At 39.0% G+C, this 19,742-nt stretch overlaps 1 protein-coding gene across 2 annotated transcripts in view; it reads left to right on the top strand.

Annotated features, from left to right (window-relative positions):
- The window catches only part of gabrb4 (gamma-aminobutyric acid type A receptor subunit beta4), a 56,526-nt gene extending 42,247 nt beyond the window's left edge, over positions 1-14,279 (top strand). The window contains exons 6-10 of one of the 2 annotated variants that reach the window (XM_067494521.1): positions 377-514; positions 3,122-3,274; positions 4,521-4,777; positions 5,418-5,507; positions 5,835-14,279. In XM_067494521.1, the coding sequence (XP_067350622.1) occupies positions 377-514; positions 3,122-3,274; positions 4,521-4,777; positions 5,418-5,507; positions 5,835-6,188 (992 nt within the window). In that variant the 3' untranslated portion in view covers positions 6,189-14,279. The remainder of the gene's footprint in view (positions 1-376; positions 515-3,121; positions 3,275-4,520; positions 4,778-5,417; positions 5,508-5,834) is intronic. The other variant, XM_067494522.1, reaches the window with a different exon arrangement.
- The last annotated feature ends 5,463 nt before the right edge of the window (positions 14,280-19,742 follow it).

Genomic DNA, 19,742 nt, shown 5'->3' with positions numbered 1-19,742 from the left:
AGACTGGTGGACAGTGAAGCACATGTTTGGAAACCAGGAACATTTTCCGCAGTTTTTTGTTCTATTGAGTCCTTTGTTGCTGCTTGAACTGAATGGAGAAAACAGAATCTTCTCTGCAAACAGATCTACGTAAAGCCCTTCTCCCAGGTTCTGAGCAACTGATGCAGCTAGTACTTGAAAAATACACCTTATAATAAATCTATTGTAGAGATAAAATATAAAGTTGTGACAAATAGTAATTCATATTATTGTAAAACAAAACGTTGATTTATATATGAAGTTATATATACATATATATTTAACTTTAATGGTTGTTATTACACACCACTGGTTCTATTTTCTTCTTGGTTCTGAAACTCCCTTCACTTTGACACAGATGGATATACAACAGATGACATTGTCTTCTTCTGGCAAGGAGGAGACGATGCTGTGACAGGAGTTGACAAGTTAGAGTTACCCCAGTTCTCCATTGTGGACATTCGCTTGGTGTCCAGGGAAGTCAGGTTTACCACAGGTAAGGCTGCCACCAATCCAGCATTAAACCTAATTAGGCCGAAAGTGTCCTGTGCATAAACAAAATGTTTCTTACATTGTCTTTAACCACCTCTGCTTCCATGTCACCACGGAGAGTTGTGTGAGTGGGAGCATCAGTAATACGTCATTGTCACTGTGGGGAATATCATTATAATCGTGTCATGCAGAAAGACAATTTCCTTTTCAGTACTGAACTCTGTAGGTGGCCGTTTCCACATACAGTATACTGTAAGATATGAACTGACATGCAAAAAGTTCAACTCGTTGACTCACAAACCCGTCTTCATTCTCAATGAGCACAGTGTCTGACATTGCTCACTGCTGTATCTAACCATATTCTCTTAGAAACTAAAGGTATTTGGATTGCTGGTCTTGGTTTTTTAGGGAGTTCTTTAATTATGTGCAACACAATTTCGCATTTATTTTATTTTGATCCTTTACATATTAAACATGTACTATGATGCATCAAAAATGCTGCTAATGGTTAAAGAATCAATAAGACAACACCCAATGAATATCTTTACATAAAGGAATACTTAAGACATTGTGGCTAATCCGTTATTTGCTTACATGTGGGAGTTAAAGGAGAAGATCAATAGCACTCACATCTATTTGCCAAACGTGAAGCTACAGGCAGCAGACATCTTAGCATAAAGAGTGGAAACATTAGAAAACTAGCCTGGCTCTGTTCAAAGGTACAGTACATCTGATGCTCAGAATTCCACACGTTCTACATCGTTTAAAAAGTACAGTCAGTGTACTAAATAAACACGCAATAAATTTGTACATTTAGACTTGGTTATATTCCTTTGCTTCGACTCAGTGCTTCAGAGATGCTAGAGATTGTTTTTTTTTTTTAAACCTTTTGTCATGATTTTAGACTGGACCCAGAAGCAGACCACAGGGAAACAGTTCAGTTTGTGGCACTGGGTTTATTTAAAGACATGAAAAAAACAAACCAACGTACGGCAGGTGAGGTAAGACAAGGGAAAGCCAGCCGAGCGATAAAGTAAAGTAGCCGTGCTATGTTATTTTAATGTGAGAACAGGTAACTACAGAACAAGACTAAAACTGGAAGCGAAGAGTCAAAAAAGTACTAAAAACACAAACACTAAGCACTTTACACACTATGAATACAACTAACTCACAAACACAAAGCGCTGCACAGAACAAGCAGTACTATGCTGTAAATAGTCGATATCAGAGCACAGCATCAAACAAAAGGTGCATGAGAAAACAATAGGGTCACGCAGAGAATCAGACTGATGGAACTGAGAACTGGCAACACACGGCATGATCGTCACAAACATGGCAGAATGGTTTCAATCGTCTCATTTAATTCTCTACAAGAAGGTGAATAAGTGTTACGCTAAATTATTACTCTATATTCTCTTTTAAGTAAAGAATGGGATAGTTTTCCACCCCAGCTGAAACAATTTGAAAGCAATAAGGATTAACCCCTAAAATGTTACGCAAGAACATCTGGGTTTGAGCGGAACTCTAACAAAACAGTGAACCTTCAGATGTGTTGCAGTCACAGCATGCATGGCCTATTTTAATACACAACTTTTGCAAAAAAAAAGTGGTATGTTAGTGATAAAAAGTTTGCATGGACGTTATCAGTAACCTTATTTCGCTTTAGTCCCGCTATGCCACAAGTGTAATTCTCATGTTTAAATTGAATAAAATCTGCAAACATTGGTTGCAGCCATTATTCTGCAAAGTACTTACGTTGAACTAAGGCATTTGTCTTAGACTTGATGAAGTATGTATGCTAAGGTATTGATTCATTAAATGATTTACAGAAACCTGGAGATGATGAGGTCATTCATCATTGTGGGTGCCCTCATACAAAATAGACTTTTAGATTAAAACCGTCATTCTTATCGCGAGCCTTATTTCTTTGGTGACAAAATGGAAATAAAAGTGTAGATAGAATACATAGCACAGAATTAAGCTATTACTTAAAGTAATTTCGATGGTTTCCCGCCTCATAAATATCTCTCTGTTGCTGAAGGAGAGGTGATGGTTATATCGCTGTTTGCATCACCAATGTCTTGTTTTGGTTGTGTAAATCATAGAGCGCTCAAAAGACCAATTGATGTCATGGCACAACCAGCTGATATTTGCTGGCTACATGCACAGTGGAATGACTTACTAGCTCACAGTCGTATACTGTGTGTTTTCCTCTCCCGGTTTTAGTGTAAAGGCGTGCTTTGCAATTATGCACCACTGAAATGCCCTTTTCGTAATGTTCAGAGGACAGAGCAAGTGCAAAAGAAAAGCACAGCAGCTCTCTGTGACAATTCTCAGAGGGATGCTGGAGCTGCCTGCTGAGATAGGGGGTTGCAGAAAAATGTGCCGTGTTTGCGACTTTCTGCCATGTTTAATTGGAATCGAACTTGTCCCTGGAAAGGAATCCATCGCTTTGGGGAAATTAAGTGCTCCATCTGAACAAATAGAGAAATGACTACCCTGCGTGTTGTCAAAGTGCAGACTTTGGAACTCTTAAATTGTGCCAACATTTCCCCCTTCACTCTTTTCACTGCTGTTTTCTAAAATATCTATCCATCCATTCTCCACACAGGCTCCTATCCAAGGCTTTCGCTGAGTTTTAGGATTAAGAGGAACATTGGATATTTCATCCTGCAGACATATATGCCCTCCATCTTGATCACCATCCTCTCCTGGGTCTCCTTCTGGATCAATTATGATGCCTCTGCAGCTCGGGTGGCCCTGGGTAAGACTCAGCCACCTCTGCATCATAAAACTGTTAATATTGCAAATCATTTTCACAGGACCCATCCACTTGTAATCACATGTTAACTGTGTACAATCTATACAATTATTTACAGCTTTACAACATCAGTTATTTCCGTGTAGCTTTATTGCTTATGTGGAATCCCATAAAATGAATGTCACAGATTAGACAAAGCAGACACTTAAATAAATGTACAGAATAATGTGTGAATTGTCGTGTGTACAGACGTTATTTCAAAGAAACTCAGGGACTTCCTCATATTTCTGAGACAAGAACCACATGTTTGGACCTTCTGGTCTTTGACACTATAAAAAAGAAATCATATACATTTTACTGTATTTATTTTCAGTCCAAAATAGAAATTTTTGCACCATTAACTCAGTTAAACATCTAAATATTGTAATACAGAAATATAGCTTGGTGCACAATAGCTGTCTGTATAGTAATTACTTTCCTTAAGGGCAGCATAGTGGTGAAGTGGTTAGCGCTGTCGTCTCGTGGAAAGGGTCATGGTTTGAATCCACCCACTGGTTGTTGCCTTTCTGTGTGGAGTTTGCATGTTTTCCCCGTGTCTGCGTGGGTCTCCTCCGGGTACTTCTGTTTTCTCCCAAATCATGCATGTTAGGTTAACTGGTGACTCTAAAATGCCTGTAGGCAACATGGGTGTGAATGGTTGTCTATGTTGTCTATGTCCCTCTGTGTTGCCCCTGAGATAGGCTGGTGACCTGTCCAGGGTGTACCCGCCTCTCACTCACTGACAGCTGGGATGGGCTCCAGCCCCCTACAACCCTGAAAAGGACAAGCAATGAAAGATAATGAATGGATCCTTTACTTAAGATTTAGAATATCTGCTACTTTATACCTCTATCACACTGCTCTTCTGAAGCAAATGTGCTCTTTACATTTTAGTTGTAAGACAGTATTTCTTCTAGGAATCTTTCTCAAATAAATGACCTGAATACTTTACTTCTAACACAACTGTAAACAACAATATTGTTTGCTAATATTGCTTAAGCCAGTGTGTTGATAGTGATAATCAAATGAATAATATTTATAAGAAAAAAAAACGATGTGCCACTGCGTGATTTTTCTATATAGTGAGTACAAGGATTGTTCTTATAGCTTTTCTTTTAGGTTCAAAGTGTTTTAGGACATGGTTTAAATATAGAATCATCTCTGTGTCTGATGGTAAATTCTTTGTTTCTGTGTTTGCTGTCGTGCTCAGGTGTGACAACGGTGCTTACCATGACAACTATTAACACCCACCTTAGGGAGACTCTCCCAAAGATTCCGTATGTGAAAGCCATCGACGTCTACCTCATGGGCTGTTTTGTGTTTGTGTTCCTGGCCCTGCTTGAATATGCCTTTGTAAATTACGTGTTCTTTGGCCGGGGCCCTGCTCAACAGAAGAAAATCAATGAGAGGCTGAACAAAACCAACAACGAGCGCACAAGATATGAAGAGAAGCGCCTGAGGGAACAGGTTTGCACCTCCGTCTGCTACCTCTCGTTTACTTTGCTTCAATGTGTCAGTCAGAGTTCAAGTTAAAAAACAACTATGTTTTGTACATAAGATTACTATCCATAGTCATTTTATCCAAAGACACATACACAGCCTTCCCTGAAGTAATCTTCCACAAGCATACTGACGGCACCACAGCCCAATATGCATTCACCAACCATCATCCATTGCTTCTCCCTCAAGCACTGACCGCTTTTTATCGAGCATAGCCTTTTTCATTGAGATAGCGATTCATCTAGTTCAACAGTGGTGTAAACATTCTCATTTCTTATTTAGGTTGTTGTCTATGTTTATGCTGTGGGCTTCATTCACTCTCGCTCAGCTACCTTGTTGTTTAACCAGTGTTTTCCAACGAAATTAGCCAAGACTTCAAAATGCATACCATTGTAATTTAACAATTCTTCAATGGCACAGGCTGAAATGGTCGGACCGAATGAAGCCCCCTCTTGTTTGTGTGTGGAGTTCTAAATGCTGTGCATATTCAAAGTTGTTCCTGTTAATTCAATGTTGTATGCATTGTGTAATTCTGAGAAAATGTGCTTATTTGCCAGTATTTTATAGCCGTTTTAATGTTCTCTTCATTTTTCTTTCACATTGCAAGGACTCAATTTCCGTGCCGTTTCAAACCAACACCTTCAGGTCATTTACACAGCGAAGAAATCTGTATCTCGAGGAACAAAGAAAAGTTGGGGTACATGTATTTAGAAATCATATCAGCTGTAGGCCAGAGCCTCACAATAAAGTCAGATTATTAAGGCTGTTCAGATTATTTATGTCACTTTATTGCAAGTGAAACATCTGTAATAGATGTCTTTTTAAAGAAACCCTTTGTTAACTATTTCTTTTGCATGCAAGAAAAGACATTCCATATCATCCCTGCATTTTGCTTTAGCTTGACAGCTTGGGGAATGGGAGGGGGGTTAATATACAGTAAGTTCCATTTTAAGGGGAATCTGGGGCTACGGCTCGACACTTCAGCCCTGACTTACTTCCAGTGTCGTTCCCCTTCTCCTCGCAGGTGGATGCTTATGGAAACATCCTCCTCACCACACTGGAGATGAACAACGAAGTGATGCCTTCTGACGTCGGGAGCAGCGTCAGTGACTCTCGGAATTCGGTCATGTCCTTCGACAGCTCCGGGGTCCAATTCAGGAAGCCCATGGCCCCCCGAGATGGTTTCAGCCACCACTCGCTGGATCGGAGCGCCATGCGGAGCCGGGCCAACTGCCGGCTAAGACGACGCTCCTCCAAGCTGAAGTTGAAAATCCCAAATCTGTCAGATGTTAGCACCATTGACAAGTGGTCCCGGGTCATTTTCCCTATCACCTTTGGATTTTTCAACCTAATCTACTGGTTGTACTATGTGAATTGATGTGCATCCCACTAGGAATCATGGGCCATATTTTGAGAGCACATTAAATTGGCTTTGATACAGTTCCAAAATATGTATACACATATACAAGTTGAACATATGTATATGCATATTTCTATATATTATATTTATATATACACGTGTGAAATCTGAAGGACCTTTCTGCTGTACAAAGTATTAATAGGATGACTTGAATGTTTAAGAATAATTGTGAGAGAAGTATGTCAAGGCTTTGAGTTACTTTTTCCTCCTGAAACAAACACGAAACCCCACCAGGGGTTTTTGGAACTAAAGACTGCATGATATTTTTGCTAAAAAAAAAAACAAGAAAAAAGAGAAAGTGAAAGCTCTTGAGAGAGAAAAGATGTCCCACTGACTTTTTATTGATACTTATTGTAATCGAAATCCTCTACTGCAGCTCATGAAATCAGTGGTGGCTTGTCTGTTCAGGCATCAGCTGAGTGAGATCCTTGACACCCCACCCAACCACCCATCCAACCCCAAGTCCTGCCGCACTCACCCAACCCAACCAGTACAATTCCCGCCCATCACCCATGGATGACATGCACGGAATTCTCCGGTTCTACTATGTACAGCAACCTTGTTTGGATTATGTGTCGTTCCTTGGGGTTTTTGAAGTGATATCGTTCTCTTTATCAGACATCAGCTCTGGCCAAATGGTCTCCATTAAAGGGTCGTATAGATGGGATGCTTGACTGCCGCATTCTCGCCCAGAGTCAACGGAAACTTGTATTCCTTTCTCTTCTCATGTTATTTTTAGAAACACATTCTGGGGGTGGGAGGTCTTTTTTCCATTAGGGTTGAAAACAAATGCTGAATATTGTAGATATGATTTTGTCTTGAAAAATACTGTGATTTCAGAGAGTGTCAGAACGTGTTCTAGAGCTAGGGCATTACGAGATAAAAGAGTCAAAGGTATGCATTATTCATTTTGATTGTTTGAAAAAAATACAACATATTCTGTACATTTTATCATTCAGTATTCTCATGAAAGTATACGTGTACTGTTTCTTTCCTCCTATTGATTGATTCACATGCTCTTTTAGATGCAGAGTTCATTGACGTCACATCCTGCTTTTGTGTTTGCTCAAAGGAAATGGGACATTGCTTTTGTGATTCATTTAAAATCTACTCCACAGTGAAGATGTGAAAGCTTGTATATTCAAAAGAGTCAACATTTGACCAGTTTGACCAGTTGTCATTCAGTGTACACTACTTCTTTGTTTGTGGAGCATTTCTTCAGTGTTGGATTCGCACTTTCAGGAGGCAGGATTAGTAATGGGCAACTCGATGGGGAGGAAGGATTCGTCATGTTGCACTCAGGCTCTTTCAGCGCTGTGCCACAAATGGTCCGAGTCATGAAGATCAGAAACATCAGCCTAATCAGGAATAACACAGTTATATCTAGGGAGAAAACATGTGCTTTAAAGCCATGAATTGAAATGATGACCAAAAGCTATTTCCAGCACTCAGGTTCATTTGCAAAAGAAAAAAAGTACTGCTGGTCCTTAAATATTTTTGAAAATGAGACTGAATAATCATACTTTTATCGGTTGTGGACGGTCTGATTAGTGTAGCTACCACATTAGAGCACTACAGTGCTGAGGCAGATAGAAATAAGTAAAAAAAAAAAAAAATACACCTGTGCCATTTAAGATTCAGCTGAAGTGCAAATCACCATCTGCCTCAGTGTCATCTCCACTTTAGGTTCTACTGGGAGCAAGAGATTCAGAGCAAAACCTACACAGACAAACCATTGGATTCTGTAGCTGAACAATAATTCACTCATTATTATACAAGGACAGAGTAGTCCCCGTGAAAAATACAAGAAGGACAAAGAGAGAGACATTTGTCATATACTGTACACAAACACACGGGGACAAGAAAAAGATGGAAGAGTTGCAAAATAACAAGATGAAGATGACAAAGCAGGAGTATCAATTTATTATTAGTAATATCCAGTGCCCTCGGGAGCACTGGGCACAGTACGCAGAAGATGTCTTCAAAGAGGAATATTGATGAGAAACCAATTTGCTTTCATGGAAATGACAGTGAAGTGTTTACATTGACGTGATCCGAGTCTACATGTAGTGTTTCTTTTTGTCTAGATTTTATGCATTGTCAACATATACTGTAGACGTTCAATACACAAGCAAGAAAGAAAGATCACTTTGAAATACCCAGCAATTCATAGAAAAATGTGGGGAGATGATGAGAGAAACAGAAGTACGACACTTTTTTTATGTTCGTGTCTCCAGCTGAACAATCAAAACATCGCGATTAGCACTGAAGAAAGTTCTACTGTATTACATATTCAGTACTAGTGAATACATGGAGAATTCATTCAGTATTACATATAAATAGTATTATAGTGCAGGTTATGATAAGGAATATGAGTTCTTCAAAAGTTGCCAGATGGAAGTGTGTTAAAAAGTCAAGTATAATAGGATTCAACAATCACCTTTTGGGCACCTTTGTTAAGTATTGGAACGACGAGCATTTCACACCTTGTGAGTCCAACAAGGTTAAACATAGGGCATCAGAATCCATGTTGCAGAACCAGAGAGAGTGACTTTTTTTTTTATTGTGTGCATTCTTGCTCATCCAACTCTGGTGCCTACAATGCCCATAATGCAACTCAACCAGCTGTAGTTCAGTCACCGATGTAATGTGTGGTTTTCCGCTCAAGCAGCTTAAGTGGCTACTATTGGGAGCAGGCTACAGAGGTCTGGTACGGCCAGGTCCTCGGATGTATTTCACTCGTAGTTTGACGATGATGCAAATGTCATCGCTTGATGCACTTTGTCAGATTTATGTCACAAATGGCTTTACTCATATGCAGTAGTACTTTGTAGACAAACGTTGATGTGAAAAATCATTGGAGCCACAAAAACCACAGGTAGCTCCTCCATTAGAGTTTTTTTTGTATTGTTTTGCACTATTTTGTCCTTTTGTCTGCACACTAACAGCTTGTCAAACTGTTCAAAGGCAATATGATGGCTCTTTGCAAGTCTTGAGTCAGGATAATAGGTCAAAGGTTACAGTTCCAGTGCAAGAGGAGCACATATTGGTTATAAAACGTCCGACCAGAAAGGAGCCTATTCCATGTACTCGGTGGTTTCAGTGTAGTGCACTTACGATACATTTTGCAACTGGCAAGTCAACTAAGTATCAAATTTGGAGGTTGTAAGCTTTTTGAGATAGCTGATGCATATCCTTAATGAACTCCAAACTCATACAGAGGAGAAACATTAGCAGCCCTTGCATGCTCGCAGTAAATATATTCACCACCCATTTCACTCAGAACATGTACTACCTGCTTTCTGGACATGAAATCACCACATTCATCCCAAAAGCTGTGAGGATCTTTTGTTATGTGCTTTTACTTTAGGGTATTTGCTTACACAAGAGAGAAAATACATTTCTTTTGACACATATGTTCAAGGAGTAGAGGAGGAGAAAAAAGTGTCTAACTGATTTCAATGTGAATTTTCTTGCCACTAGTGTATATGTGTAATTACATGTGAATTGTACTGTAAATATGATATCTTTCACTTAATAGTTCTTAATGCATGAACAAAAACATGGCAGTTTGTAATACCAGCTAGCCTCACTGCTAATGGCATGGACAGCTTCTCTAGCATTGGCATACTTCTGCAAACGAAACCTGAAAAAATTCCACACAAGAAATACATGGTGTGAACAAAATAATGGAGAAATCAACGCAGAGTCTTCTCACTGTGAAGGAGTTTCTGGTGGCTCTGAGCTTGTGTTGGTTCACCCGCTCCCTCAAGATCAAGGCTATCACAAAAGCTGTTAAAGATTAAAAGCAATGACAGTATCAGCCTAGTTAACTGTCAGCAAATGGGATTGTGTTGTCTTGACTGAAAGTCTCTAGTTGAACTTTCCTGCTTAACATATCTGCCAAAACCTTAGGAGATGTCCGCACAGCATACTGTATCTGCACAGTTTACCTCAACCCCCAACAAATCTCTCAACAATAAATCCACGAATCTCCTGAAAGTATAAGGGCATCATCGGCGAGCTGGCTTCCAGGGGCTAGAGGAACAGGTTTGCCTTAAGAAGGCGAGTGGGATGTTCTTTCCTGTTCCTCGAAAAGACAGTCATTTTTGCCCTTGAGCAAGGTACTCGGCCAATTGCCCAAATTGCAGCTGCTCACTTGCTAACAGTAGAGGTCTGTGTACGCTAAGTCCCAGAAGTTCAGTTATGTAAGGCTTTTGATGGAAACGGTTCCCTAGGTAAATATAGATTTGAAAGAATAACAGTTCCACAAACTTGGTTCTGTACAATTAAAGTGAACCCAATGTTCTATGCCATGCCACACTTTGCCATAATTACCTAATCTGTAAAAAGTTATAAGTCATGTCATTCTCTGTTGATTCCAGTCTTTCATGTTAGGATCTTTCATCTAGGATTACACCTCTACACCTCACCCCAGCCCACCTCCAAAAGAGGATATGCATACTGGGGTGAGCCTGTGAACCCCAAAACTCTTCTTTGAGTTATGTTGTAAGTAGGACTAAAGCTGACGTCTAATAAAGTAGTGGACAGCAACCATGCAAGTTCATCCACTTAGCACCAGAACAAAGCTGACGGACTCCTCACTGCTGGTAGAACTTCTGTTGGTGCATTCATTATTTTGTATACCTTGTAGGTTTTGTTTTGCATGACCTAAGTTTTGAAAGGTTTATTTTCATATACTTTTATTTCACGCCATCCAATTCATCTCCACAGCCAGGAAAAAAAAAAAAAAAAAAAAAAAAAAAAGATCCAGTGTTTACACGCTCAAATTGCACTTGTTTTACAGCCAGCTCTATAAATCTTGTGAAACAAACTGTTTGTAAAACTGGAGGAAATATGTAACCTTAGAAAGTACATAGTGTGATTCATGCGAATCATGAATATGTGCTTCTATAAAATGTATTTACTGTAAATCACGCAGTTTGGAATAGATGCACCAAGTGCATGCTGTAGTTTTATCAGGTTCAGCATAAGCATCAACATCAATCGCCCTTCAACTACAAAGGATGTAAAGGATGCTCACCAGTAGCATCTGAACGTAAGCCATGTGATTGCACACTGAGTGGGTGTTCCCTGTATTTTCTCTTTAATAAGTTGCCTCTGGTTATGGTCTGTTGTTGATTAATGTATGATGATACTTGCAAGAAGCTGTGCTGATTCCCACTTACTCATCAGTATACCTCCCTTTTTAAAAGAGCCTACCCGGAAGACTATCTAGTGCTTAACCAGTAGGTGAGAAAGATTTTCCAACACTTTATAAAAATTGGCAAAACAATCTATAAATATAGAAACCCACAAAATCAACAGCCTGTTTTTTTTTTTTCTCAGTATAAATTAGTAAATGATTTGATTCATTTCTATGTTCAGTTCTGATTTATTGTATTTGTTCTGGATTGTTATTCTTACTGTAGTTGTTGTTTTATCATATGAAGTGTAACTCATCTGATATACTGGCACTGGAAGAAAAATGCATTTGGTTTTTGTACTGTAATTGTTTTGTTCACATTGGGCGCTTATTTGATTCAGTTGTTTAATAAGGTGTTTGATTTCATATGGAGTATCAATACTCATGGAATCAACATTTGTGTAGTATGAAGTTGTATTTTTTTTGTCAGTGCAAATTAATGTTATAGTGTCAATCAGCTTTTTTAGGTGTTTGAACAAAATGTGTTTTTTACAAATACAAGGTGTTCAAGTATGTGGTTTAAAAAAGGGTTATCATTCAAACAACAGACTTTTTACAAATAAAGGCTTATACAGTAAAGAAAGCTAATGTCTTTTCATTTGCCCTTTGTGGACTAATATACAGCTTTTCCTCATTTGACTTTTTATCCATTTATTTTTTTTTGATATTAGTCCCCAAAAGGTAAATAGTACACAATGTTGCAAAATAAGAGGATAAAATCAGGTATTTACCATTGCTATTCCAGGTTGTTGTCAGAGCTCTCACCTCTTAGTTGGTGTCTTGCTTTAAATAAGGACTGTTAGATATGATGACAGTCCAAAAACAAAATTTAAGAAAAATAAAGAGTGTCTTCTTTTAATTTGATTACAAAACATTGCGCGTTTATGAGAAAATACCTCCTTTCATACCCTATTTCCTGAATAAAGACGCAAAGTGACTCCTGCTGACGAGTGTAATATTTGCCCCTTATTTAACTCAGGAACTAATAAATAGTGTGTTTACATTGTCGGCAAAATACACAGGTTGGACAAAGTAGCTTTGTGGTCTGACTGGGGCAGTTTCTGCAAAGCAGTAGGTGATTCATGTATTTTAGTCAGAAGGGTAAATGCAGTAGAAGCTCTTTGCTCAGACTTTTTGTCCTCTGTTCGAGGACATGACGCTATATATGGTGAATGTGAATGTTGAGCTGGTGAAGGTGAAGAGAACGGCCTCTGAATGCGACTGCTTCGGGAGAACAGCAATGATCCAATGTGACATTTGAAATATGTTCCATATAACCTTCCAACAAGGTAGTGAACTCCAAAGCAGCTTTTCCGTTTTATAGATTTAAGTCAGAGGTGGTTTGTGGTCCTTTAGGAAAAAACACTGTATACGTTTGGGTTGCAACTTCATTAAAAGCACAATGTTTTGTGGAAAAAATTCAAATAGCTGTAGCAGTTTCCTCCACCAAAATTCGGTATGCAAGACTGCAATGTGCTCAGTGAACTTTAACACGTAGAAACATTATGCACTTATTAATGCTCTCTGTTCACATGACCACAAAAATCGCATTTTTCACAAGATTGCTCTGTACAGTATATGACCGGCTGGTTCCTCTCTGTTTGGACTTTATGCTCTCTGTGTTTCTGTGCGGATGTCCTCCGGGTGCTCCAGTTTCCTCCCACAGTCCACTGGAGACTCTAAATGGCCTGGAGATGTAATTGTGAGTGTGAATGTGTCTAGCTATGTGATAGACTGGCAACATGTCAATGCCTCACGCCCAATGCACGCTGGGACGGATTCCAGCACCCAGCAGCCCATAACAGTTTGGAGAATAGATGGATGGTTGTATTTTACATATCAAACTCTTTAATTATATGTGAATAACACTGCACTTGTATGTTTTTATGATCTAAACAAAAAAATACTGATTGGGTATTTTGGTATTTAACTAAAACCAACACATAGTACAGGCTGTTGTTAATTATGCATTGATAGATTTTAATAGTAATCAGTTTCAGATTTCATTTATAATTTCTAAAAAGTGATGTCACTAATACTTTAATGCCATCAGGAGCCTTACAGGTGAAAGGTACAAATGCACACAAATGCTACATATGCAGCTTCATGAACAGCATTTAGGATCTACAACACACTTGGAAAAGTCACTGACACATTGTACAGATTTGAGAAATGATTCAAGATGCATATAATGTAGAAAGTAAAAGTAAAATAGTTCAAATTCATTTTCTAATACAAGTTCAATTTAGTTTTCTAGTACCCTCTTACAATGTTGAAATATGATTCATCGGTCCAAAGTATGAGCAATGCATCTGAATATGTGTCATATTCCATAGCTGGAGAATCCCCCCCTGAGGACATTTCATCTGGGAATTACAGACTTTTCAAAAGACCTCATCAAATCATCCAGTAGATATATATAAAATATTTCTTACGATAAATTTTAACTTTGAGCTGCTGGTGGTGAAAATCACGGGATAACTAGGTCACTAGGATCCAGCCTCTGGGCACAATGTAAGTCTTTACAAAAATTCATGGCAATCCATCTGCTAGTTTTCAAGATATATTACTTTTCACTTTATGTTATGATTTTATGTTATTACAAAGAAATACCAATGGTTCTATGTTAATATTTTATCTATGTAATGAATGCTTTTTATGTTTAGAAAGAAAGAAGCCAGGTGTTGGTTAAGCTATCATGCTGATGTTGTAGGCCTCACTTCAAACATGCAAAACAGCAACCGTTAAAATAAAAGCTCCAGCGTAGCTCACGCTTGTTCTTTTCCACTTCTCCCACTTTCTGCTCCATATAAATTCTTTTTTGAGACATAGCAGTTTTACTATAAATAATGCAAATAGGGGCAAAAAAAGACACGCAGCAGCACAGATAGAGGGGATCATTCACTAAAATTGCCAGCGTGTGCAGAGTGTAGACTGCACCAATGTACTTTACACTAAATGTTATTCAGAAAATCAAGTTTTGGATGAAAACTATGTTATTAAACTTTTAAAATAAATAATATGTAGCATTAAAACTGAATCACTCATTTTTGTAGTGTTTAGGATCATTTCTCAACACTGACCAACAACAAACTACTGGTTAGTTAAAATTTAATATATTTAATATTGAGCTGTGGGGACATTGCTTGAAACCACACTGCACACACTAATTTATTCAATAATACATTTTGTTCAGTGTGCGTGTTTAATACACATATTTGCAAAAGTATTCATTTTGTTGCTTTTAACAGTTTTAGCAGCGAAGGGCAACTTGGCAAGCGTCAGTATTTAAAATTCTCCACTGTAAAACATTAATCAGTCACTACTATTACTTTTTTCCTGTGCGCTGGAGAGTCAAGTAAACAGACTCATTTAAGGTCAGAGGTCAAATGTTGATGGTGTGAAATGAAAAACATTTCACAGATAATCAATGGCACTAATGTGTGAGCTGGATATTAAGGTTGTGATGAACTAGATTGTTTGCAATATGAGTTTAGAGCAGCATCACAGATAATGAAGGTAGTTTATTCACTTGGAGCATTGGGAGCTGAAATAGATTGACTTATGTAAGTTGATGTGCTTTGTTTGTGCCTTAACAAGAGGAGGCAGCTGAAGATCTATGACCCTCATCTTTTCTCCCCGTAAATAATTTATCACTGCATGTAGCTGGACTGATAAGCCACAACATTAGTACTACCTGCTGGTCCTAAGGGGTCAGCATGGGAAAAATTGAAAAGGTGTCTGAACAACGATCCATCATAGCTTGCTGAATATGGATCTGCATAGCATATTCAGAGTGCCCATTCTGACCGCTCCTCGCCACAAACTTACAGCCACTTGCTGATATTAATATTGTGGCCGAATGGCATCTGTGGTGTGATGTAGTCGTGTGTTGTGTTTCCTCGTGACTTTGGTAGCAATGACCTGCGTAATGATCCTATCCTGACATGTCCTCTAGCAGATATGAGTCAGACTTAATGCATAGGTTTGTCTCTCCTAATTGATTTATTGTAAATTTACTCTTAGTGACCTCTGCCGGGCACTGGATTACGCTGCTGAGCTCACCTTGAGCTAAGAAATACAAATAAGGTTTCCAAGCAAACTACATCCATTACAGTTCATTACAATGTGTTCTAAGTAGCAGCAAAACTAGAATATGTACAGGATACTACTGATTTCAGCGGTTGCATTTAGTGATGCAAGAGTATACTGCTTTGTAGTTGCTGAGCTTACCTCTATTTTCATTTTACTTTCTGTGGGTTGTCTCTGTTGAGATGTTAAATACAGAGCCACTGAAGTAGCTCTGCAAAAACGTGCCTTCCATTTCCATCTCCTATTGTCAGCACTCCATATAAAAACATAAAATATTGAAAAGGTGTATTAACATGGGTCAGAAATTGATGGCTGCTCCTCTGTGGGGGGAAAAAATGAAAGTGGAAAGATAAAGGCCTCTAAAAATGATTAATCATCCAATAAACAGTTGAACTTTGTTGGTAATTTGTTATAAAAAGCATAATCTTGGACAGGATTTTAAAATCCACGTATGCGTTGTATTTTCACAAACATTTGTCTGTGCGGCTATGGAGGTCTTGTTTGAGGGTTGAAAAACAAGTGAAGAGCTGAGGAAGACTGAAAACATAATGTGTCTAATAAAATATTAAGACACATTTCTCTTATGCAGTATGACCACAGCTGAACCACGAAAACCAACCCCCCCAGGGGCATCATTTAGAAAATTGTAAAGGTATAGCAAAAAAGGATGATGGTGGGGGAGCAGTTAAAGGTGGGACTATGGGCGCATGTGTCAGAGAAAATGAAAACACTGCATATCATATGATGAATGCAACTAAGATGTATAGACACGGTATTAGTGTCAGAGTCGATTAATTGATACTGTGTGACTCTCCCTGGCTGTGTCACACACTTCAGCATATACATTATCTCATGACCTGGTTACCAATAACTGCAGAAATTCTCATCTGTATACATTTATTAAATCCTTGTCCTGTTTTTTTTTTTATATATATATATATTAAATACAGAAATTCACAGAGAATAACTTGCCTTATTTTTGAACAGAAAATACAGCCTTCATTTAGACTTTCAGTTAGAATTTGAGATCACAGGTCACAAACATAAAATTATATTTTCCCGCAGGCCTCAGCAGCCTACGTGTCAATTTATTTTGGCATTTTCCCTGGATTGAAGTCAGTCACTGAAGGACAGATTTTAGAGGCTATTACACAAAATGGATATGGGAACATAATGTGTTGTAGCAAAGCATAATGCATCTCAATGCCAATAAGGTTCAACTGTGTGTCTGCTCATTTTTTCACTGCCAGCACAAAGTTGTACCTTCTTAGTAGCACTGACAGGCTGTTCAATGGGCTGTTTGCCCCTCTGATTTCTTCCTTAGACATTTCACGGTAGGTCTCCTTCTGCAATGACAGTCTCTGAATTTCAGAGATGACATTAGTATCAGGAGATGTTGCCTCTGCCTGCCTGTGGCCCACTTTTTTGTTTTAGATTTATTTGCACAATTGTGTCAGTCTTTGTACAGGCGCTGTTTCATGGTTGTACTTGATGCCAATGTGAGATGATAGTTCAGTGTCACTGCATTTGTCTTTTAGTGCCAGAAATAAAATAAAAAAACAATTACAATGCAAAGAAGACAATTGCTCCTGCACTGATGTGTGAGGATGTGTCACACGTATGTTTGAACTGGTTGTACTGGTTGTACTGGTTGTGTGTTCTTATTCTCTCACTCATGATTTTTGGTTTTGCACCATCACTCTTTTAGAAGCAGTCTTACGTGATTGCTTTGTAGCTGTACTCACAATAAGTGAAGTCGTGCTAAATGTCTGCCTTGTATACTTTTATTGCAAGGTGGTAAGAGGGTGAGGAGGTTGAGCAGCACGGAGTCTGGAGTGTGGCACTGTTGGCTGCGTGTCCATCGGCTGCATCAAGCTCCCTGCACCCCTCAACACACACACTCACCCAGAAACACTTACCATCTAACAGCCTGGCCTGTCATCTGCTGGACAATGTGTGAAATGCATCTCAGCTTCACTTAATGGCAACAGCTGCTAGATTATCTCAACTAAACAATACTGTTCTCATACTGCACACTATGCGGCTAAAAAAGACTACGATAATAAATTCATAAATACACTAAGCCGTAACGTCTTTTGACATTTCAGTCAAAAAGGACACCGAAAATACCACTTCTCGAATGTGTGCTTGCTCTTTCTGTGCCAGAGCTCTGATTCACACCTTCTTCTCACTGTGCTGACAGGGAAACACTGGTTGTAGTGGGTGGATGAATTAGTCCGTGTGGAGGTATTACACTGAAACCTGCTGGAGCTTTGAGTGGGCAGTTCCACACCCATCAGCCATCACTTCACTTGTGTGAGACAGCTCTCTTGGTTTGCTGAGGGGTGGATTCATCATCACCCCTCCACATGTATTCAGAGTTAGAAGTTAGCAGCCTTGTATGTGATTGGAATATAAGTAGTTAAAAAAAAATAATAATTTAATTTGTAGATTTAGTTTTTAGTGAAATTCTTCAAAAATTTTCCATTTAGCCTATTGGATTAGTTGATTTTTCAGCCAGACATACATAGTATCGCCACAATTATTGAATAAATGACCACGACATTTGATCCCATAACTTTTCCTTTATTGCCACCATGCTGTTAACATTTACGCTTTTTTTTTTGCAAAACATCTCAACCACTAATAGGAAGGAATTACTATCGCATTCAGAAAAAATGCCCCCCATGCTCAGGGGATGGATTTTAGGATACATTTTTTATGCTAACACACTAATGCTGAATCAACATTAAGAACAAACCACCACTGTACGTGTAAGCTCTCAGGTTAACTCATGTTAACGTAGGTCAGCTCCTACAAGGCTCTTCATATGTGTTTAGCTTAAATGATTTTCATTCACGCTGTTACAACAAAACATGTCTTCTGCTTTCCTAGTGAAATGAAGTTTTTCTATTTTGCTGTAACTGTGTCATTTGTGTGCAAGCTATTATGCATAGATAAGACATAAATAGGGAAACGTGTGAAGAAAGTGTCAAACAAATTAACTGGTTAGCATCAGTAGTGTGAGCTGCTCTAAAATAAAAAGGCAACCATGTAACAGTGGAGCATTTACTGTAAGTGGCCGTAGCTCAGTTGGTAAAGGCAGTCGTCCACGGACAACAGGGTCAGTGGCCAGATCCCCGGCCCTGGCTCTGTCGAAGTGCCTTTGGGCAAGACACTGAACCCCTAACAGCCCATCCCCCTCCGCAGCTGTGCAGTGCCGGTCCAAGCCCGGTAGAAATTGGGGAGGGTTGTAATCAGGGCGTAAAAACTGTGCCAAATCAACATGCGGACCATGATCCGCTGTGGCGACCCTGAACTCACGGGATGAGCCGAAAGGACAAAAAAAAAGAGAATAAATGTATTCTTCATCTAATGAATAAATTATGATATGTTAGAATGGATAATCAGCAAATAAAAGTTCCCAATTGTAACTAAATCTATAGAATATTTATTTTCTAATTATTTTTTGTTATTTTCTTGCTTAACTTCATTGACTGAAGAACATTATTTCACCAGAGTTTATCATTTATGTGGCAACCTGATTCGTCAGAAATGCTTCTTAGTCTTAAATGCTGATCAGTTGGTCGTGAGTCATGCTGCTGTTTTCATTTATTTAAAGACTGCCCCTTGTTGTTCCCCATACAGTTCTGCCCACTGCTGCCAACGCATGCGGTTATGTACAGACAAAGACTTAAGACGCTCAGATTGTCTAACTTCCGAACCAATCACGTAAGTGTCTTCTGGGTAATGAGCTGTACGCGCCTCCCTCCACTTCCCACATCCCCCCCCCCCCGCCTCCTTCCCTCGGCTCTTCAGTCATCCCTGATCAACATTTTTCACATTGTTAATCAGTTATGTCAGCGCTTACTAATTATGGACAATTCATCATGTGTGATTCACTGTCTCGCTCGCGCTCTCTCGCTCTCTGTCAGCATGGTGTTCTCTGCTGCATGAGCGAAAACGACAAAGGTGAAACTGTCTTTATTAAGTATGCAGCACCAGGGAGTGCACTCTCTAACGATAAGCAGCATGTTGCAGTGCTTTGGCTTACACTTCCTTGAGGCGAGCGATAAAGGCCAGGTGCAGATTAAATTACATTAATTTGTCCGCCAGAAGCCCTGACCCACAATGACTTACAAGACAAGGAGGATGGAGCGATGAGCTGTAGTGAAACTACTGCCAAAGTACTGAAAAATAAATTGACTATCAGT

The sequence above is a fragment of the Channa argus genome, chromosome 24 (genome assembly GCF_033026475.1).
Source record: "Channa argus isolate prfri chromosome 24, Channa argus male v1.0, whole genome shotgun sequence".
Classification (NCBI taxonomy): Eukaryota; Metazoa; Chordata; class Actinopteri; order Anabantiformes; family Channidae; genus Channa; species Channa argus.
Note: the sequence above shows the minus strand (reverse complement) of the source record. Positions and strands in the feature narration are given on the sequence as shown.